Source organism: Procambarus clarkii, chromosome 63 (genome assembly GCF_040958095.1).
Source record: "Procambarus clarkii isolate CNS0578487 chromosome 63, FALCON_Pclarkii_2.0, whole genome shotgun sequence".
NCBI classification, from domain to species: Eukaryota; Metazoa; Arthropoda; class Malacostraca; order Decapoda; family Cambaridae; genus Procambarus; species Procambarus clarkii.
The window spans coordinates 21,260,070-21,283,618 of NC_091212.1; the positions used below are offsets into that span (position 1 = coordinate 21,260,070).

At 42.6% G+C, this 23,549-nt stretch overlaps 1 protein-coding gene across 1 annotated transcript in view; it reads right to left on the reverse strand.

The window, feature by feature from the left end:
- Positions 1–254: 254 nt before the first annotated feature.
- The window catches only part of LOC123769471 (serine-rich adhesin for platelets), a 177,982-nt gene continuing 154,687 nt past the window's right edge, over positions 255–23,549 (reverse strand). Inside the window, exons 6-7 of the mRNA XM_069308797.1 lie at positions 6,878–7,353; positions 255–2,146 (exon numbers count right to left, since the gene is read on the reverse strand). Coding sequence (XP_069164898.1) covers positions 2,097–2,146; positions 6,878–7,353 — 526 coding nt within the window. The 3' untranslated portion in view covers positions 255–2,096. The remainder of the gene's footprint in view (positions 2,147–6,877; positions 7,354–23,549) is intronic.

A 23,549-nucleotide genomic window follows, 5' to 3' on the forward strand; every position in this document is an offset into this window, starting at 1 on the left:
CTACTGCTAGTGTTACTGTAGATGTGAAATTAAAATCATAAGCCCCCCATACTCCTTATTAAAATTGTAACTTCTGCATACAACAATCAAAAAAGACTTCGAACAAGGAATAAGAACATGGACTGGTGCAATTGGAAAGAAATTAAGTCTTCCTTCAGTGAGATGAAACAAAGCAAAGCACACATTTAGAATGGGAGAAAGCGGGCTACGTAGCCATCTGTGACTGGGGAAGGGTGACACCAAAGACTGGCCTGCCTTATTGGTCAGTTTACTCCATCAGTAACATGATACACCATATCTGGGGCTTTCAGGCCACAACAGGTAGAGACATACATCCACATCTCTCTCCAACTGCAACTTTAGAAAAATACAAAACACACACATTTTTTGTTAATATAGTATTTCTGCTTTCGGTGCGCCTTGGTTGACAAATCCGAGACGATGGTTGTATCCTTGCCAGAACTTGTGGGGGAAAATCTCATGAAAGAAATAATTATTTAAAGGGAAGGGTCGTGCAAATGCTTAATAATATTATAACAAATGAGTAAATCTGCATGACACCAACCCCAAAATGGATATGAAACAAAGATTAAATGAATCAAAGACTTGTAAACATCTTTTAAGAACAATCACCCAATACACCAAGGGACAAATCAAGACTCTCGACATGCTCAGTGTAATTATTGCAATACAGGTAGAGAAAAATAGGACTATTAAAATGTTCTGTACAGAAAGTCAATGTATATAATTAAAACTGTTATTCATAACAATGTAAAATATGAAATCTTACATTACAATAGAATCAATAGGGCCATTAAAGAATAATTTTCATGCCATTAAGCTAAAAAAAAAAAAATAGATTAGGGTAGATTACAAATATTTTACATTGCTCATGCCTTCAAATAGAGGAGTAAAATCCTAACCTGTGCAAAAACCACGATCAAATTCATAAAACGAAATGATCTGTCAAAAGGCACGTATGCCTAAAACAAGTCTCCTACTGCAAGGCATGAACAAGCCAAACAAGTTAGCAAACAAGATAAAGTTTGGAAAGAGTGCAAGTGAAGTGTCTGGAGAAAAATGGCATCGGGCACAGGATGTGGAGAAACAAACATCAGTAACGAGGTCGTTTGCAGTAGTGGTAGTCTATACAACAGATTACAATATTTACAATAAATACAGCCGCAGTTTCACCTTCACAGGTTCTACACTTTAAGCTTATAATTTACAGGATCTGCATCTACTTGCAGTCATCTATACAGAAATACACAGAAAATATTAACTTTGCTGTACTTTGTACATTTAAAAACATTCACCAATATATACAATCTACATATACAATAGAGGTGTTGGTGTAGAAAAGTGTGGGCACCACAATGTGGGTGGGCAGTTGTGTCTGCCATGAGGAAGGGTAGACTTGTCACACCAACCACACCATGTCAGTGGGGCAAGCCACAACACCGTCCTCTGTCCCTGACAACACTACCAGGAGACGTTCTCACTGGGGATGGGGAAATTCATCACCCTAAAAATCACACATTCATTGCATTCAGCTGTCCTCTGGAGTTGCAGCTGTACTGACAATCCAGTGCTTATTTTATCACTAGTCATTGTTATAAGCAGTACAATAAAAGAAAACAAAATTTACCTTAACAAAATTGCCTACAGAATCTGTAGTTTTAAAAGAATTAATCATGGGTTGCCAAAGGCTGAGATCTTGAGTCTATCCACTCTGAGCTAAGTTCAGGAAACAAGCTCCAGTAAAAATGGACAGAGGACAAAACTTTGAATTTGTTAAGAGTCTTGGTTCTCTACAGCATTGCTTCCTAAAAACTTAAGTCAAGTGGTCAGGCAGAGGTAACTTATACAAGAAAGTGAGTGGCAGCTGGCATCACATCACCAGAACTGCCATCATAGGAACAGAGGGAGACAGACAGCAAAAGAGAGAACGTCTTATTGCACTGTTTTTCTAATACTGATATACACTGCTGTCTGCTCATAGCAACACTCCACCAGTCCTAGAGAATTCTTGCTGAAGGATTCTTAATTAGCTTCAGAAGAATCAGCCATGTCCTCACTTCAGCAAGAGGGGGATCCTACTTGTCCTTTGACAATCTTCTTCTTTTGTTTGGAGTATCTTCATTTGCTGCAATACAAACATAAGATATTTAATTTAACTTGTAACTTATTTATATATACAGTGAACCCTCAAACTGTGAGAGTTTGGATAACAAAAATGACACGAATTACTCTTTTAGCACCAAAACTGTTAACATGTCAGGAGTGGTTTAACTTATACAAGTTGATGTAGTTAAATTAACTTGATTTATTTCTAAAACTATATAATTTCAGAAAGAAATGTTTAAGAAATATTAGAACTACAAAATTCTGTATATATTACAGTGCAAAAAACGAGTTATATGATCATATTACACAAAGCTTCAGTATTTTTGACTATTTTAATACAAGCACATTTTTAACCAGAAGCATACAAGATTATTATTTGGATAAGAACAATTCTTCCCTCTAGTTTGTATATGTTCCAGATGCAATTTGATCAAACCCGATCAAGAGAAGTATAATCAAACTGTTGCATCTTGGTACACAAAAATTGGGTGTAATGAGTACAGGCTAGAGGTGGCGGTGGTTGTAGCAGTAACAGTGCTTGTAATGGAAATCGAGATGAAAGCAGTAACGGTACTGATAAATGATGGTAATAATGATGGTAATAATGATGGTGCACTTTAATAGTTTTTATCCAATTGAGTATACAGGAAATGAGATCTAGCTCTAAAGCCCCACCTCATAGCTAATTGTGCCTGGTGCAATTATACTGCCTGTTTGTTCCAGCACTGTACTTAGTTATACTTGCTCTTTAAGACAAAGATGGTAAATGCTTCCACCACAACTGAATCAAGCTCATGAACCACAAAAATACACTTTTGATAAATTACAGAAGTTTGCAGCTAGACAAGTACAAGATTTGAGATAGAGAAAATTCAAGCACTCAACCAAGAAAGAACAAAGGTGATATTATTACTACATACAAGATACAGGTGGGACAAGACATGATGGACAGGAACAACCTATTTAAAAGAGAGAAAATAAGGCAACAGTACAATGATGGAATCTGGAAATTTATCAAACAAAGCACTTTCCACAGTTGTATTCTATGTTATTTGAACACTCGTTTCTGTAATTCATACAACAATCAAGATTTTCTCGACAAATTTTTTTTCAATTCATCCATTTTGCTATCAGGCATCTAATACACTGACTCCCATTTATCTCATCCCTATTCAATACATAATTTTTGTCACTTCTTGGTGTTAATTTTTTGAGGGAAGATAGAAATCTTCTGAATTACCTTACATTTCACATATTTTGTGATTAACAAAGGTTCATTAATATATTATATATTTAATTCCTCCAGATATCATTACATACTTCAAACTACTTAAATTTAGTGGGCTACAGTGCCCAAAGCCATATTGCAAATATTTGTATAGTTTTCATCAATATTACTTAATTTTTTTCATAAGAAGGTGAGTCATTTGGTGTTTGTGGAGAGGAAATACAGCAGATAAAATATTGCGGAGATAGAAATATAGCTCCTCTTCCATCTTCATTACTAGCAATAGGTTATTAACACCACAGAGTGGTTGGCAATGGGTGCCACCACATCTTGGCACAATTTGCATGATTAATGACTTGCAAACAAAATTTATTTTCTTTGAGCACAAAGTTTGGGATATGTAAATAATGATGATTTTCCATTACTTGTTACAAATTAATAACTTTCATTGTACCTTGATCATTATCTTATGATGCCTGTATTGTACAGTATTCATAATGCCTTCTTTTCTCTTTTCTATTCTGTACATTCATGCATCGATTTTTGGAATCAAGATCCCTATCATGACTCCCAGTTCTTTTATGAATTCAATCTTGAGACTTCAACTTTGTTCACCTGATATCTGGTAACAATTATCATTACCTAGACTCAGAACACTACACTTCATCCACTTTACAAGTCTATCTAGGTCATCTTGTGATGTCTTATTTTGAATTTATTTTCCTTTCTAATTTTTCAGCATCTGCAAATTTTTTGACTATACAAAATCTGTTAAGGCTAACTCATGAAAGGTATTATGGCAGCAAACCAGCAGTCATGAATGACGAAGCAAACTTTTCAAATGACCTACTAGTGCTCTAACATTAGACACCAAGACTTCCAAATAACACCATAGCTCTTCAGTACTTGAAAGACATGGCAGTAGAAAAATGAATGAATGGAAAAAAAAAAAAATACACACACACACACAGGGAGCCGGTGGCTGAGTGGACAGCACACTGGACACGTGATCCTGTGGTCCCGGGTTCGATCCCTGGAGCCGGCGAGAAGCAATGAGCAGAGTTTCTTTCACCCTATGCTCCTGTTACCTAGCAGTAAATAGGTACCTGGGAGTTAGTCAGCTGTCACGGGCAGCTTCCTGGGGTGTGTGTGTGGTGTGAAGAAAAAAAAATAGTAGTAGTAGTTAGAAACAGTTGATTGACAGTCGAGAGGTGGGCCGAAAGAGCAGAGCTCAACCCCCGCAAGCACAATTAGGTGAATACACACACACACACACACACACCTAGACAAACTGAATGATTGATCCAACAAATGGCTGCTATAGTTCAACCTGAGTAAATGCAAAGTAATGAAACTAGGCAGTGGAAACAGGAGGCCAGACACAGGATACAGAATAGGAGATGAAGTACTTAATGAAAAGGACAGAGGGAAAGATCTAGGAGTTGATATCACACCAAACCTGTCTCCTGAAGCCCACATAAAAAGAATAACGTCTGCAACATATGCGAGGCTGGCTAACATCAAAACAGCCTTCAGGTATCTGTGTAAGGAATCATTCAGAATCTTGTATACCACATATGTAAGACCAATCCTGGAGTATGCAGCCCCAGCATGGAGCCCGTACCTAGTCAAGGACAAGACGAAACTGGAAAATATTCAGAGGTATGCCATTAGACTAGTCCCAGAACTGAAAGGCATGAGTTACGAGGAAAGGCTGCGGGAAATACACCTTACGACACTGGAAGACAGAAGAGTAAAGGGAGACATGATCACTACCTACAAAATCCTCAGGGGAATTGACAGGGACTATTCAACACTGGTGGTACGCGAACAAGGGGACACAGGTGGAAACTGAGTACCCAAATGAGCCACAGGGATGTTAAAAAGAACCTTTTCAGTGTCAGAGTAGTTAACAGGTGGAATGCATTAGGCAGTGACGTGGTGGAGGCTGACTCCATACACAGTTTTAAATGTAGATGTGATAGAGCCCAGTAGGCTCAGGAATCTGTACACCAGTTGATTGACAGTTGAGAGGCGGGGCCAAAGAGCCAGAGCTCAACCAAGTACAAATAGGCGAGTACACACACACACACACACACACACACACACACACACACACACACACACACACACACACACAGGGAGATGAAATCCTTCAAGAGTCTGAGAGAGAGAAAGACCTGGTGGTTGATATCACGCCAGATCTATCCCCTGAAGCTCATATCAAGAGGATAACATCAGCGGCATATGCCAGGTTGGTAAACATAAGAACGGCCTTTAGAAACCTAAGTAAGGAATCTTTCAGAACTTCATATACTACAAATGTCAGACCAATCCTGGAGTATGTGGCTCCAGTATGGAGTCCAAATCTAGTCAAGCACCAAACTAAACTGGAAAAAGTTCAAAGGTTTGCCACCAGACTAGTACCCGAACTGAGGGGCATGAGCTACGAGGAGAGACTACAGGAATTAAACTTCATGTCACTGGGAGACAGAAGAGTTAGAGGGGACATGATCACCACATACAAGATTCTCAGAGGAATTGATAGGGTAGATAGATAGGCTATTTACCACAAGGGGTACACACACTAGGGGTCACAGGTGGAAATTGAGTGCCCAAATGAGCCATAGAGACATTAGAAAGAATTTTTTCAGTGTCAGAGTAGTAGACAAATGGAATGCATTAGGAAGTGATGTGGTGGAGGCTGACTCCATACACAGCTTCCAATGTAGATATGATAGAGCCCAGCAGGCTCAGGAACCCGTACACTAGTTGATTGACAGTTGAGAGGCGGGACCAAAGAGCCAGAGCTCAACCCCCGCAAGCACAACTAGGTAAGTGCAACTAGGTAAGTACACACACACACACCAATCATATGCGCGAGATTGAAAAGGCAGTAAATTATTATTTTCAGATTATCAATAGTTCTAACTCCAGAAGCTAAAATTGTGTATTTTACAGATACAGTATAGAGTTAAAGGCACAAATATATCTGCACATATATTATTATGTCTTCAACATAGTTTAAATATGAGCACTATTGTAATGCACAGCAAGAAATAAAATACATGAAAATATAAAAAATACTATACAAAATAATTACTGTACAAGTATAAACACTTAATCTACAGTTATGCTAAAAAATGTTTAAGAATTAAACTATTGTCAATAACCTGCAGTGCATATGCAATCATACTTTCAGACACTAAACTTCAAATTACTTGTTGTAAATATATAATAAAAACCTTACCACTTGATACACCAAATGTGAACGTAGAGAATGTCAGCACAACATGATCTAATACAATAGTCAGCTAGGATACTATTTCCATCTCCATATGCATGTATAGAAAAATCCCACTTCTTACCTTAAAACAGTTACTGTAAGAGGTTCACTCCTTTTCTCCTAATTTTCCTTCTGTTAACCTAAAATATCTAAGTTTGTTCACTGAAATGTAAGGTGTGGACAGCTAAAGTTTAAATAACACTAGACCTACTGGTATATACAAACACAAGAAATACCTGTTGCTGTACTTCTGGTTTTTCTTCGATTACTGGCATCTGGCTCTGACTGTTCACTGTCTTTTCTTGTTTTGGTGCCTTGTAATGGGCTCTTGTCTTTGTCCTTGGACTGTGGACTTTTGTCCTTCGGTACAATTTTGTTCTCCTTAATAACACTTGGAGTTCTTCTGTCTTTTAATTGAGCATCTTTATCTTTCACTAATTCTTTTCTTTCTAATTCTTTTTCTCTAACAGGGTCTCTTATCCCTCTGTCTTTATTATCACGACTGGTTTGGAGTTTCACTAACTGACCCATTTGTCCTCTTTCTCTACATGGATCTGGTGACTTTTCCTTATTTGGAACACGGTTGTTTTGTCTAGGTGTACGTCTCGTTGGAGTCGTGTCTCGCGTTGTGCCAGTGGACTCCGCAGAACTTTGCCTTTCCCTACTACGTGTAGAAGTTTTGCAGGAAGTTCGACTGCTCCGAGATGATGGTCTGTAAAGAAAGAATTTGTAATAAAAAGTAAATACTGTATTATAATTTACTTGTGTCAACTGTAAATTTTACACAGAATATCTTAAGAAAAGTTATATATATATGCTCTTCAGTGTAACACAATATTAGTACTGGACATATTAAATACATATTAAAGTTTTCCTCAGGAAAACTTGCATACTGTACATACTGTACTGTATAGCTAGATATGGTCCTATTCTGGAGGGCAACCAAAAAAAGGACTCTTGATTTCCAATAAAAATATACCTCAAGATACAAACATCATTACGAAATATTGCATTAAAAAATAAATAATTATAATGTATGAAAATATAAAATATACGTAACTAGATATGGTTTGATCACAAAGGCAACTGAATAAAGTATACCCTGGCTGGCTTATCTTGTGGAACAAAGGTGGTTATTTAATGAGAATAGAGGTGGTAATGACAATAGTGAGTGAGAATCCCAGTGGTAGCTGGGTTTGTTCTTGAATCACAATCGGCAATTCCGGGCAGGGCAGAAATGCTCGGGAGTGTTTCCTATCACTTAATGCACCGGTTCATCTAGCAATAAATAGATACCCAGGAGTTAGTCAGCTTGTTGAGGGGTTGCATCTTGGGAAGGGCCAATAATACGATACTGGTGGGGGGAAGGGGGGAGGTTATCTTGAGGTTATCTTGAGATGATTTCGGGGCTTTAGTGTCCACGCGGCCCGGTCCTCGACCAGGCCTCCACCCCCAGGAAGCAGCCTGTGACAGCTGACTAACACCCAGGTACCTATTTTACTGCTAGGTAACAGGGGTATAGGGTGAAAGAAACTCTGCCCAATGTTTCTCGCCGGCTGCCTGAGATTCGAACCCAGGACCACAGGATCACAAGTCCAGCGTGCTGTCCGCTCGGCTCCCTGTCGGGATGTCGATATAAGCTTAATATGTATACAGTATCCCCTTGATTTAACGACCTCTTATTTACCGATCTGCCGGTTCCATCAACCAGTTTGAGAGGACCAGTATCTTGAGCCTCACATACCGGTCTGGCTGGTCGATATAACCACAGGTCGGTATTGGGTTTGTTTTGGCATCAGTGTGCCCTCACATGGCAAGCAGGCCACTGACCTTGATCGTCCAGAGTTGTAAATTAGATCTTAATTTTCTTTTAAAATGATACAGTTTAATGAAGTAAATTCTAAATTATTATTAAAAATATTTTGAAAGAATTGTTATTAAGCAAAATTTTCTGTTTTATTAAATGCCTTTTAAAGTATAGGCACAAGGTATTTTTTCCCCACGGACATAGAATGTACTGTGCCAGGCCGTGTGTCCGCATTGTGTACTGTGAACTCACCCGACTAACTTCAATTTTGAAGGACATTACTGTTAATTGAGATCTTCAATTTAATTTACAAAATGCCTAAAGTTACCCAAAGGAAGCGCCTGATGGTTGCACAAAAGCTGGAGTTAATTAAAAAACTTGACAAAGGATATTCTCATGCACGAGCAGCAGCAGAGTTTAACATTGGCAAAAGTACAGTCAGCCACATAAAATTTTTTAGGAAATACTATTAAAATATGTGAGCACTACTGAGTGTGCTATTTCTGGTGTTGCATATTCAAGAAAGTAGTAAAGGCTGGTCAGTATCCACAATTGGATGCTGCAGTGTGCAAGTGGTTTATTCAGTACTGCACAACTGCATTGTAATACGATTTGAAGAGCTTAAAGTTGCAGCAAGTAAACTTGCAATTCAATTCGATATAAAAGATTTCACTGCAAGTGATAGGGGGGTTTGAAGATTTAAGGCTCGGAATAACATTTCAAACACCAAAAAAATTTCTGGTGAGGCTTCAAGTGCTGATCCCACTAATGTTGAATTATTCAAGGATAAATTAAACCAGTACATTGTCAGTAATAATTTAAACAAATATCAAGTGTATAATGATGACAAGACGGGGTTTTATGTGGAGAGTTGTACCCAGTAAATCTTAATAAGATACAATACGATACAAGGGAGTAGGATGCAGGAAAATATTCCTGGACGAAAGATAGGTAAGGAATGACTCTCAGTCTTGCTCTGTGATAATGCTGATGCCTCTCACAGGACAAAATGTGCCGTGGTAGGCAAGACTAAAAAATACTCAAGCCTTAAAAAATCATAATGCAGGCACTACCTGTAATATACTATAGTTCAAAGAAATCATGGTTTAATCAATCAATATTTACGGACTGGTTTGAAAACCACTTTTACAAGGAGATTAGAGAATTCCAGATCAACAAACGTGGAATGAAAGCCAGTGAGGTTAAGGCATTGTTGCTGCTAGATAATGCCCCTGCTCATCCCATTAGCAAGTTAATTTCATGGGATGAAAGAATAAAATACATGGCATTTCCACCAAACAGCATCCTTGATCCAGCCCATGGATCAAGGTGTTACTCTTGCTGCTAAACATATGTACCAAACAACTATGCTTGAAGATGTTTTAGTTGTTTTACCTAGCGAGGAAGGATGAATTGATAGGAAAGGATACAAAGGCTCAAAGAACGCTAGAAAATCTAAAAAGAAACCAGCGTTGAATGTAATGAAACGCCATTTTCAGGATGAGCCCCGGAGGCTTCCTGGAGCTAATCGGATTAATGTATGTTATATTATACCGGGACATTAGCTATGGAGTTCAGACCTACCAAGGGACCAATGCCAGAACCTAGCCCCCCCCCTTCAGAGAGGTTTCAGGGAGCAATGGCCCTGGAAAACCTCCTTGTGGTTGGGGGGTTTTCTTTTTTCTGCCATCGACTGGAGTTAGGCACCCAGAAAGGTAGACATAACAAAACAAACCCCACATGGTATGAAACTAAAACCAAACCAAACAGAGGTAGAAATTCCCTACAATCCCAAGGAAACAAGCAAACATCACACTTTACTGCTGCACCGATTGTCCGCGCAGCCCTCCCCGCCACGAGAGGGGGGAGGGGGTGGGGGGCCCCCTGGATCTCACCACGCCAGCTGCCGTGCATCAGTTCGGAAGCTAAGCTTCAACCAATGCAAAAAAAATGCCGACTGATGGGAGGTAGGATTGCCTGGGAGCCTCCAGGGCTCACCCAGAAATTGGTGTTTCATTACATTCAATGTTGATTTTCTGTGGGGAGCCCCTATGACTCCCTGGAGCTACATACTCAAAGAGAAGGAAAAGAAAAGGCTGACCCGGGAGGCAGCCGCCACAAACTCTGCAATGCAAAGTCGAGAAAACAGGCAGCAACCTGCAACCCAAAGCAACACAAGAACACACAGGAGCAGACACACTCACAAAAGAACGGGCGGCCAGGAACCTAAGTGAACCCCAAAACCTCGCGCCCGAAATGAGCCCAAGACGTCACCAAACACGGCAGCAAAAGCTGCAACTGTCCGAACGGCACTTGCACAAGGATAGACCGCAGGCTGGTAGACTTAAGAAACCTGCGGACGACCTGGGAGACCCCGAGCCCTGAAACAGGGAACGAAGGGAACTGGATCAACTCAAAGCGCATCCCCAGCCACGGCACACAGGTAACAGCGAAGAGCCGCAACCGGACAACGCATGACGCATCCCCTGTTGAACCAACCAAGCATCAATAACCCAAGGACCCCTCCTGAAAGCAGCCGTCTCGACTGTCGCCAGAAGGACGGAGAAAGGCTGCAAGCGTACAAACCTACCACCAGTATCAAAAGAGCAGAAACCCCTGCGCTGGAGGAGAGCCGGAAGCTCCCCGACCCAACCCACAGAGGCCAATGCCAACAAAATACAGTATGGCCTTTGAAAAACAATCTTGAACCGAAGGGGCTACCACAAACTGAGGAGAGAAAAAATACGAAGGCACCCTGATCAAGGACCAGGACTGCTCAGGCGGCGCATGAGCAGGCCGGAGGTGAAACAACATGAGAAAGCGTACGGAACAGGGTAAATGTGACGTACACCCTGAACGCAAGCTGGAGCGGCTCCGCCAGCGCCGAACGATATGAGGCGACGGTAAGAAGCATCAATTAACAGTCTTGAAAATCCAAGAAAGGACAAGACAACCAGATGTGAAAGAGGAGACAACCTACGGAGAGCAAGAAAATGGCGAATAGAAATGCTAGGAACGTCATACTGTCGCCGAGACGAAGCTCGCAAGTGGGACACCATCAACAAAGCTACCTGATCACCATAGAGATGGTGATACACCCTGCGTCAAAAGACCAGACGTGAAGAGCCGAGGCGAAGGCCGAACCAGTCACGTACAGGACTGGTCCGACCTGCCGAAAGAGACGGAGCCTCGGAAAACACCCCAGGAACGGACACCTATCAAGCAGTGTCTGAAAACAAAACTGGGCCAGCCACCAAGGGACCACGAGGACTACTCTCCTTGGGAAGGACTCCAACCGAGCCAGAACCCGAAGCAACAGCTGGACCGAGAGAAGAGGAACGGGTAACTCCACCTCGACTAGTCCTGCCGAAAGGCATCCACCGCGAACACCTCGCAGGCAGGTAAGGGTGCCACATAGAATGGGAGACGCTGAGACCATGCCGACGCGAAGATGTCCATGTCCAGGAGTCCGTATGTCCGGCAGAGCAAACGAAACGAGTCAGCGACGACCGGTCAATCTGTGAACAGAGGAATGAACCAAGACAGGGCATCCACCAGGACGTAGGACACACCCCGGACATGAAACACCCGGCTAGCCAAACCCCGAGAATCCAGCAGACGAGCAACTCGAAGGGACCAATCCCAAAGGTCAAGGACCTAAGAGAATTCCCGTGGTTCCGGCAATGACCCACCGGAGAACAGTCCAATGGAGCTGGATGGTAGAGCCCCAAGTGACCCGAACCCTCCGAAGCGCAAACCCGACAGCCACTGAACTCCCGAACCGTGCTGTGAGCGCGACTGACGGACGGACCTCACCATTCCCGGCTGGCCTGGTAAGCACTGATCACAAAGCCCCAGTCGAGAGATGACCCGTCCGTGAACACATAAAGCGAAGGCTTGGGGAGGTGCCAAGGCACGGAACCCCGAAAACCCTAAAGGGAAAGCCGGAACCAACACAGAACCAACACAAGATCCCTGAAGGACAAACCGAACAATTATGAGAGCGTGGAAGGGGAGTCCCCAAAGGAACCAAACGGATGCCGAAGCCAAACCCGACCCGGCAGGAAGACCAGCAAGGCGAAGTTCAGACTCCTGCACAACTACTCAAGCAACTGCTGAGCGACCCCGGGACCCACCTCATAAACAGCCGAAGGCGGGACCACAGCCACAGCAACACTTCTGGAGAGAAAGACAAAGAAGCAGTCCAAGAGTCTTAAACAAGACCTGGCAAGGTCCGAACCCAGGATGGAACCAAATGGAACGGCCTCCATATCACCAGGAAACCGATACCGGCGATCTGGAAACAACCACACCCCTGACAAGCAGACAAGTGGACCGACTGGGAGCCCACACCAGCCAGTCGTCGAGGTAGGCCAAAAACCAAATCCAGAGCAGATGCAGACAGGTCACCAAGATCTGGTAAAGATGCATAAATACAGTAAGTGCCAATTACAAACTAGGGAAGGCAACAAAAGCGGCAAGCCTGAAGCCCCACCACCAACTGTACCAGTCCTGGAACCCTGGAGGGGAACATGCCAAGAAGTGACCCGGAAGTCCAGGGACACTATCCAGGCACCAGATTCCAACAGAAGCCGGACCGGAGACAACAGTCTTCTGAAGAGGGCAAAGAATCCACGGCGCAGACTGATCAAGTCCAGAAGAACCGCAGATCCGCAAGGCCCGTGTCTGCACTAGAACAGGTGGGAACTCCGAAAGGATGAAGTGGAACGATCACGTTCAAACGCACCCACACCAAGATGACATGACGAAGAGCAGGGAAAGAAGCCCACCCCGCCAGCCCCGAACCCCCCCGAAGGGGAAGAAGCCGCCTGAAGCCACCAGAGGCCGGAAGACAACCAAAACTCCCACGAACTATGGGACCAAGCGAGAGCCAACAGAGCAAGCGCCCACCCCCCCCAGCGCCCCATCAACAGCGAAGGGAACAAATGTCAAAATAAATATATAACTACTATTATTTAATGATGACAATACTACAGATGACCTCTGACTGTGATAAAAATGACCAGGGTTGTGATAATAGCAGGATTGTTGTAATAATTAGCGCTGTGGGAGGAGTGATGCTGAGGGACGGAGGGAGATTGCATCATTTACTGACTGTGTGGCCACCTGTTATTGTCTGCATTCACCATACCAGCTCAGTGGTTCTCTATGGTGAACACAAATGTAGATACTTACATATAATGTGTGTATTAGTGTAATAACAGCAAAAGGATTATGCTGGGAGGAGCCATTTGGGTGACGGAGGTGACATCGTCTGCATGATTTGTCAGGATGTGTAGAGGGTGGCCACTATGCTCTTTGGGCACTCTACAAGCTTAGGTGTACAGTTACGGTGCATACAACATGTAAATACTTATATATAATATGTGTATATAGTGTAATAACACTGCAAACAGTATTGTTAAGGGGAAAAAGTTTAGTGTTTGTGACCTTGAATGAGTGAGCGAGCCGCCAGCTGTGTAGTGTAGCGAAGACTCTTAGTGCCTGAACTAACTATATCAGCTTAGCTGTACAGTTGTGGGGAACAAAACATATACATACTTATATATAACGTATGTATATAGTGTAATAACACCACAAACGGTATTGTTGGGGGAGAAAGTTTAGTGCATGTGACCTTGAATAAGTGAGGGAGACGCCAGCTGTGTGTGTAGCGACGACTCTTAGTGCCTGAACTAACTATATCAGCTTAGTTGTACAGTTGTGGTGAACAAAACATGTAGATTCTTATATATAACGTCTGTATATCGTGAATAAAATATAAAACAGGATAGTGGGAGGTAAAAATGGGCGAGTGAGGCGTTGTTGAGGGAGTGGCAACGAGTGGCTGGCTGGTGTGTGGCGGTCACTCTTCGTTGCTTTTCAACTCTCAATACCAACTTAGTGGTTCGTTATGGTGAACAAAACATGCAGATATTTATATATAACCTGTATAGAGAGTGTAATAGCAGCAAAACTATTTGTTTATTGTTTTATGAACATAATAATTGAATCACTAATATGCACACCATACTTTTGAATATAGCAATTATTCACCACTTTTATTATATAAATATGTTACAATATACACTATTGAATAATATTACTGCAAAAAACTAAGAAAAAATCAGAGACATTGAAATAATTAAGTGATAATATCTTCGTGGCAACTCCCACCTGTCAGCTCGGGTGACGCTGATCGGCTCCGACGACCGCTCTGTCAACGCCCACTTTTTGCCAGACTTCCTCGGTCAATTGCGCCCAAAATATGTCGCCTACGATTTTTTTTTCCCGTGCTCAGGGAACACAAATTAACGTTTTTAGAAGACGAAATAATTTTTTAGATTTTTTTTTCTGGTGCACAGAGGTATAAATGTCCTCAGGGACCCCTTAGCAGTGGAAGGGTTAAAAGAATTGCAACCTGGAGTGCTACTGCCCTCCCGAGGATCCCGCAGCTTCTCCGAAGCACAAACTGGGCTAGCTTGGCTAGCTCTGGGTTAGTGACAAGGCTCGATTCGCCATTGTATGGCCTGGCCGCCACAGCCTATGTCGTAACATTAAAAATACATTACCTGTACTGTAGAGGGTAAAACAAAACACATCCCTAAAATTTTATTGAGAAAACATTAATAATCATTGATTGATACGAAATATTTTGCAATACAGAGCACCACTTGGTTTCCGAACCCCTTGGGGACGAGACCCGTCGGTTAACATGTAAGTTCGTATACGAGAAATAGAGGGGAAAAATAAACTAGAAATGTAAAAAGAAATTTTTCCGAAAAATTTATGAAAAAAACTCTAGGGGAAAAAATCGTCAGGTTCATGGCGTAAATGCGACCGTGTTTTGTTTGTACTCATCAATAAGTGAAGTCCTGATCTGCTTTATAAAAGTCCTTAATTGTTCCTAACTGATTATTAAGAAGTCTGGCAAACATCCTCTGGATGTTTCCTGCCAGCCTGCAGGCACATCCTGCCTAAAATATACGATGATGTACTGTACATTTAAGAAACAAATCTGGGTCACAGGTCTGTGGAGTGTGGTTAGGCTTACGGAGTCAGCCGGTCCCTCCCCCACCACCAACACACCTCCCCCTCTCCCCCCACCACCGACACACCTCCCCCTCTCCCCCCACCACCGACACACTTCCCCCTCTCCCCCCACCACCGACACACCTCCCCCTCTCCCCCCACCACCGACACACCTCCCCCTCTCCCCCCACCACCGACACACCTCCCCCTCTCCCCCCACCACCGACACACCTCCCCCTCTCCCCCCACCACCGACACACCTCCCCCTCTCCCCCCACCACCGACACACCACCCCCACCCCCCACCCCAAACCCATACACACACACACACACACTCTCAAAGGTCACGTGGTTCACAGTTCACTTCAACACCCATATATCGCTTCCTGCCTGCCTGCCTCCTTCCCACCCTGCCTCCTTCCCAGCCTGCCTCCTTCCCAGCCTGCCTCCTTCCCAGCCTGCCTGCCTGCCTCCTTCCCAGCCTGCCAGCCTGCCTCCTTCCCAGCCTGCCAGCCTGCCTCCTTCCCAGCCTGCCAGCCTGCCTCCTTCCCAGCCTGCCTCCTTCCCAGCCTGCCTGCCTGCCTCCTTCCCAGCCTGCCTGCCTGCCTCCTTCCCAGCCTGCCAGCCTGCCTCCTTCCCAGCCTGCCAGCCTGCCTCCTTCCCAGCCTGCCAGCCTGCCTCCTTCCCAGCCTGCCTCCTTCCCAGCCTGCCTCCTTCTCAGCCTGCCAGCCTGCCTCCTTCCCAGCCTGCCAGCCTGCCTCCTTCCCAGCCTGCCAGCCTGCCTCCTTCCCAGCCTGCCAGCCTGCCTCCTTCCCAGCCTGCCAGCCTGCCTCCTTCCCAGCCTGCCTCCTTCCCAGCCTTCCAGCCTGCTTCCTTCCCAGCCTGCCTGCCTGCCTCCTTCCCAGCCTGCCTCCTTCCCAGCCTGCCAGCCTGCTTCCTTCCCAGCCTGCCTCCTTCCCAGCCTGCCAGCCTGCTTCCTTCCCAGCCTGCCTCCTTCCCAGCCTGCCTCCTTCCCAGCCTGCCTGCCTGCCTCCTTCCCAGCCAGCCAGCCAGCCAGCCAGCCTGCCTGCCTGCCTGCCTGCCTGCCTGCCTGCCTGCCTGCCTGCCTGCCTGCCTGCCTGCCTGCCTGCCTGCCAACCTGCCTGCCTGCCTGCCAGCCTGCTTCCTTTCCAGCCAGCCTGCCTCCCCCCCTGCCATCATGCTAACGGGTAGTGTGTGTTAGGCTTATCTTCGGGAATGAGCCGGTCTCACCCCCACCACCAACAAACCACCCGGCCCCCTACATCCCATCTCTCAAGGTCACGCGGTTCAACCGCGTGACTACCACTCACTCCCTGCCTGCAAGCTAGCCTGCCTGCCTGCCTGCCTGTGCCTGCCAGCCTGCCTTTCCCTCCCTAATTCTCACTACTTCCATCCCTTCCTGCCTACCTCCTAGCATCTCTCCCTACCTCCCAGCATCTCTCCCTACCTCCCCCTCCCTCTTAGCATCTCTCCTTACCTCCTAACATCTCTCCCTACCTCCCCCTCCCTCCTAGCATCTCTCTCCCCCCCTCTCTCACTGATTCTCCTCCCCCCTCATTCATACTGCCTCCCACCTAAGTTCCATCGTCCATCCACCCACCAGTCAGCCATCACTGACGCAATGGGTGCATTTGGAGCCAACATGGTGCACAGATGTTTCTTGATTGTGCAGATATGTAAAACAAAAGCACAGAATGAACATTCCAGCCTTATGGCAATTCAAAATAATAGGAATAATAGGCCGTGAATCTGTGAAGTCACAGTGGGCAAACTGGACCATCGCCCACCCACCACCACAAGCCGGTGTGACGCTTGGTGGACCCCTTCCTACCCGAACTTTGTTCGGGTAGCATGACTCCCCAACCCCAATCGGGAAACTGGAAGTTTCGGATAACTAAAGTTCGGAAACCAAGTGGTGCTCTGTACAAAGGAATGAGCCCATTTTTTTCCACCCATCTGGAATTAATTAGACCGTGTTCACACATCATCCATGCAGCAGCCAACAGCTGGCTTAATCATTGGCATGGCACTAACTTGGAACGCAATTACACAATGAACTTTACTTCATTTTAGTTATATAAACTATATCTTACCTCAATGTTACTTGAAATATTACCGATACTTCAAAAACTTTGGATTGATCCTCCTCAGGTCAGTTGCCCCCTGTTGGAACTGGGAACATGTTGCGAGGGGTAACTCTGGTCATTAGGGGATTTCCTTTATTGGGTGATTTTTATTGGGGCTAGGGCTTTGTCTCCAAATACTGTCAAGCTGGAAAGAGTTATTAGGCTCAAGTATTGGTGCATTTTCAAGTAAGTAATAATCAAAAGAGGGCACTAAGCCAGGAATGGTGCATTTTCAAATGAATGTTTTGGAAAAGGCATATACAGTTTTTGGGTTAAGCTGAAGCAAATCTGTCTCTCAATGGGCTCAGCATTCCATCTTCAGAGAATGCTTTGGTTGTGCACTGCCTGAATCTGAGTAGTTTTAACTATATCATCTCCAATTTTCGGGGGTTTTAATCTTCACGGAAGTTCACATTTGAAGGGTGTCAAATGTGTTATTGGATGGCTATTCTCAATTTTGCAAAACCAGGAAGTAATGGTAATTGGATAAGGCCCCTTTTCTGTTGACATGCAAGGCATTCAAATTTTGTCTCAGGTTAACCTGGTTATATCTGCAATGAACCACTAACTGCCCATGTATGTGGCTACATTCCACGACCAGTGGTCTTTGCTTTGAACACTTTTCATCTCCAACATCCCGTTAATGTTGAGACATTTGTGAGGGTGTCTGATTTGTCTTGTTTTCCTGTGCATCTTGTATAAAATGATTGTGTTGGTGGCTCTTTTCCAAATTGCAAATGGCTGCCAGCCAAATAATATACAGTACTGTTTGTGATCAGATTCCCCCAACAAATAAGTAACTATCAAAAGAAGGCATCAAGCCAGGAAGATTATAGCACTGTCATGTCACCAGATATTTAACCACTGTGCTGCGCCAAGTTTATTATGAAATTCCCCATGCGCATGAAATAAAGTGTTCCCAAAAAATTATTTTTTCTTCGTAAAATGATAAATTCCCTTCCCTGAACATGTCTATGTAAAAATAAATACCAAATTCCACTTACTTTGGCTGTGGGGACGTGGACAAGGTGTGCTGTGACGTCATCAGGGGCTGGTCGCCCTATGCATGATACGCCCAGCCACGGTCATGCGGGCCATTCAAGCACCGGGTGTTGCCATAAATATATTTTCAATTATTTGTTTGATGTATTTCCAATGCGGTTTTATTTGTTTTTTTATCGTATATGATGCATATTTGTGTCCTTTACAATATGTATACAGTAGTGTGTTCATAATGTTCCATGGAACTGTGATACATGTGTCAGTAATGTGTCCACAATAAATGTTTATTGTCGCAATATTACATGTTAAAAATTCACTAAAATTACAATATGTACAGTTTCACACACTATTTACACAGTAACATACTGTATTACACACTTAGTACTTCAGAAGTGAGTAATAATCAATGAAGTAGTCCATGGTACACAGTGCGGCTTCACTCTCGTTGCACCAGGTACAGATAGATTTTCGCTTCCTGTTTCTTCGAGCCGTGTGCTTGCAAATAACGCACTCACATATACCCTTGGCATTAGTACCTGTAGGTGGTATGTAGCCAAGCTTGTAAAACATAAGGTAGTTTTAAAAAGATTACAGGAAAAGATCAATTTGTAAGGTAGTCATGAAAAGATCACTTTGTAAGGCTGAATCTGGCTGAATCTCTTCCCATACAGGAAGAGATTCAGCCAGCCTCAAATAGTGTCCGTCAGTCTGGAAGAGATTCAGCCAGCCTCAAAGAGTGTCCATCAGTCAAGAAGAGATTCAGCTATTCTTGAAAATATCTACAGAAAACACCACCATTGAAGCCACCACGACATTGAAGTAGCATAGATGAACACTGTTCATCTATGCTACTTGTATCAGATGCATTATCACTGAACGCAGAAAACGATTCATCTATGTATCATCTAAATAAATTGGAGATAGCAAGGGTGGCACTCAGAGCTACAACTGGATATGCTCACTGTATTGTCCTCATAGGTGCTGTATCATTTGCATCCAACCTGTGTTAGGTCCTTATTGCGCCTAGCTTCACCAATATTACAACCCCTTATGTTTTTCAAACAATAAAGTTTGAATTTCACCGACAGAGCGTGATCTTTCAACACTGCGTCGGAAAGGCGTTTGGGAGCCAGAGGCGCGCGTGCGCCACTCATGGTTGCTCACTCAGTACTAACCCAGCCAGCAGTCCCTAGAGCATTCTGGTTATTTTTTCCAAGATGGCTGCCTCTCACTGGAGGTCCTAAGAGTCCATTTTGTACACAACCAACCTCACACACATTTAGAATGGGTACAAAAAAATCCAAGAGTTTTCTCAGTTGGCACAGTATCCCACCGACCGAGAATATTCGGTTGGCACAGTTAAGTGGTTAAAAGGCACTAGATATCACTTAAGATGCCAATATGAGAACGAAAAGACATGGGGGCAAATGATCACCAAAGGTGCTTTTTGAACCACAACTACCATAATTCTTATTTCCACACACACTATAAATAAAAAATATAATTTAAAACAGAATCTTCAGTTTACTTTGTTGTAGTTTGTTTTCTCTTGTGATACTGTAGCTCTTAAAATGTGTAGTTCTTCGAAATTTATGCAACCTAATTTCCAGTTATCCAAATTTTTGTTCAGATATGGCAAAGTTTTGCCATAAAATTATTCTGATTTGAGAGAGACTGTGCCAGTCTGCGTTATCTGGTCAAATCTCAGGTTATCCAAATTTCTGTTCGGATATGGCAAAGTTCGGCTGAAAATTGCCCTGACCTGATTTTGGCTGGATAACCCAAATATTCAGCTCAGTGGGCTTCAAATAACCAAATTCATACAGTAATTCAGCTCATACAGTAACAGTGGAACCAAGGCTCCACTGTATATATACATGTATTAGTACAGTACAGCATAGTGAATCGAGATCCATAAAAAATGAGGACTTGGGAGGGTGTTCAGATGGATGAGTGTTCATATAGTGGGCATTTGTATAATGGGGACTCCCTGTATTGCAAATCCAATGAATGAGTCCCTGTCTACTTCCCATTCTATAAAAATTGCATGAAAGAAAGAAAGAGTAGCCATTTGCTAGAACATTGGAAATCTCCCAAATGTGTACTACATAGAAGACAAAACACCTAGAAATCTAAAAAATGCTCTTCAGAGAATCCAACTTTACAGGAAGAGAGAGCAACCTATCGCTTTCTACTGAGCCAATCGGAAAAATGAAGTGCTATCTGAGTGAAGTCAAATCAGAGTCCTACAGAAGAGTTATGTGACAGTCTGTATATTTCTATAGTTTTAACCTCCTCCTGCATAAATAGTTGGGAAGCTTTTGAAAAAATAAATTTATGACATCTTACAGACATGTAAACTTGTTCCAAGTAGTTATGTTTTTTCTGCATACTTTGTAAAATCAACCTTAATTTACCAACATTGTCATTATTTAATTATACACCATAAAGGTAAACCTTTATTTGCCATATACAATACAGATATAGAATATTTCAGTCATTTAAAGGCTCTTGTCTACAACATGTCTATAAGTTGTCTACAACATACACAAGCTACAATGAGCCCTTGTTTACCGAGTGTCAGGTATCAACAGTACAGTTTTATTAACTTATGTTAATGGATCACGGGTCAACTGCTGTGGACTAGTTCATCAGGCAACACTTATTAAATTATTATCTGAAAATGTTCCATTTTCAAGGCCTGTGGGAGCAGGACTGATATACTACTACAAAAACCTACTTAATACTAGCAGCTTGAATGCTTTTCTAATTTTCTAAAATGTTATTTTCTGCTCTCTAGTTTGAAAATGTTCTATTTCACACTATGATTTATTGGGCATTTAACTCATCACCAGTCCTCTAATAACCCATGATTTATGACTATCTTACCGAGTAACTCTTTTAAATGACTCATCAGTATTTTTTTTTTTTTTGTGCTGCTCAAAATTTTCTATGAGATTCTATTGTCTATGGACAATGTTTGCCATTCTTCTATTAGCCAACTTGTGACGTGTCTTGTCATGGGAGCCGGTCGGCCGAGCGGACAGCACGCTGGACTTGTGATCCTGTGGTCCCGGGTTCGATCCCGGGTGCCGGCGAGAAACAATGGGCAGAGTTTCTTTCACCCTATGCCCCTGTTACCTAGCAGTAAAATAAGTACCTGGGTGTTAGTCAGCTGTCACGGGCTGCTTCCTGGGGGTGGAGGCCTGGTCGAGGACCGGGCGGTGGGGACACTAAAGCCCCGAAATCATCTCAAGATAATCTCCCTACAATTATAATAATTTTGGTAATCTTATCTTTGTTTTAGTCACAATCGACTTGAGAATGGTCCAGGACGGACCGAAACGTCGTCGTCCCTTCAATTTCTAGTGTGTGGTCTGGTCAACAACTTTGTTTTAGTCGTTTTCTATCAATCCTTCTCAAAATGCTTCCCCTCATTGGGATCATAAAACTATTACTCAAGTCAAATGTTTCCTTAACCTTACTATTATGAGTTATGATTTTCCTGATTTCCTCAGGAATATTCAACTTGGCCATAACACTTGCCATTTCACAGGCTACCAGTTCAACAGCCTCCTCCTCCTTGGTAATCTGCAAATAACTACCTTTCATTTTAATCCTATGTTTATAAATTCTTCTGTTACATCTAGGATTTGCTTGCCTTTGCTTACCCTACTATTTTATAAGGGTCTTTGATTGGCGATATTTCATTTTTCAGAACTTGTTTGTCCAAAGAATGTTCCCTAATTGCAAACTTAATTTTAAATTCTAGCTTAAACCCTCACTTTGAAGTCTGTTTGTAACTCAATCCTGACAGTCTTCCAACTTTTGGATCCTAAATTTCAGTTGAGTTACATCGGAACTCACCTAATGAAAATCCATGGATACCTGTTCATTTACCAGTCTTTTCAATTTATCATCACTCAAAAACTATATTTTTTCTCTTAACTGGATTTCAATGAGATAAAATCAATTCAAAAGATCTAAAAGCCTTCTACGTTGGCTTCATTGTCAACATAGAAGGCTGCATCCATGTAATTAAATATGACTACCCTATGGGCACAGAGAAAAATGGTTACAACTCACTTTTTCATACTATTGTTCTATTTGCTTGCAATATATTTTCCTGCATGGAATAAGTACAGTGCAGCCTCCATTCAATGAACCTCATTTCAGCAAACTTCAGGTACAACACATGCTTTCAAGGCTGAATTTACTTACCCGCTTTGCTGAACAATAGTTAATAGTTAATCAATAGCACGGTATGTGCAGATTTGCTTAGGATGCAGGATGTTTGCTGTTTCACTTTAGTTTACACAATGTGTGGAATAAATAATTTATTTACACATACAGTACTTGAAAAAAGTGATCAAATACAGTGATAGGCCTACAATGTAATATGTTCAATACAGTTATATTACATGTAAATCCGTTTCTGACACAGCTGAAAATGTCTTGCAGGCCACACTTTTATTGCTATTCAGTCTGGTAATGTCATCCAGAAGGAGATTCAAACTCCGATGGGAAATGCCAAATTGTGATTTGATAAGCACATTATTTGTAGTACCGTACAAGATAACATCAACATGATGATAGCTGTACTTTAGGAGTTATAAACAAATTCTTCATCTAATACCTGAAAAATATCTAAAGTTATGTGTAATAAAAAGATGAAAATCAAAGGGCATTTTCATGAATCAAGTGCACATTATACAAAAAAGGGGTAAATTTCTTCTACCATTCAGCAAAATGAGCATGCATTAATGACATGCAAACAAAATGAAAATAAAGTTAGAAGAAAAACAGTTGAGAAAATATGTTCAATGAGGATATATGAATAATAGGAATGAAATCATGCATATAAAGAGTGCTAGGTTTAACAGAAGCACCCTGATAAAACTTTTACAACTTTCTTACTTAC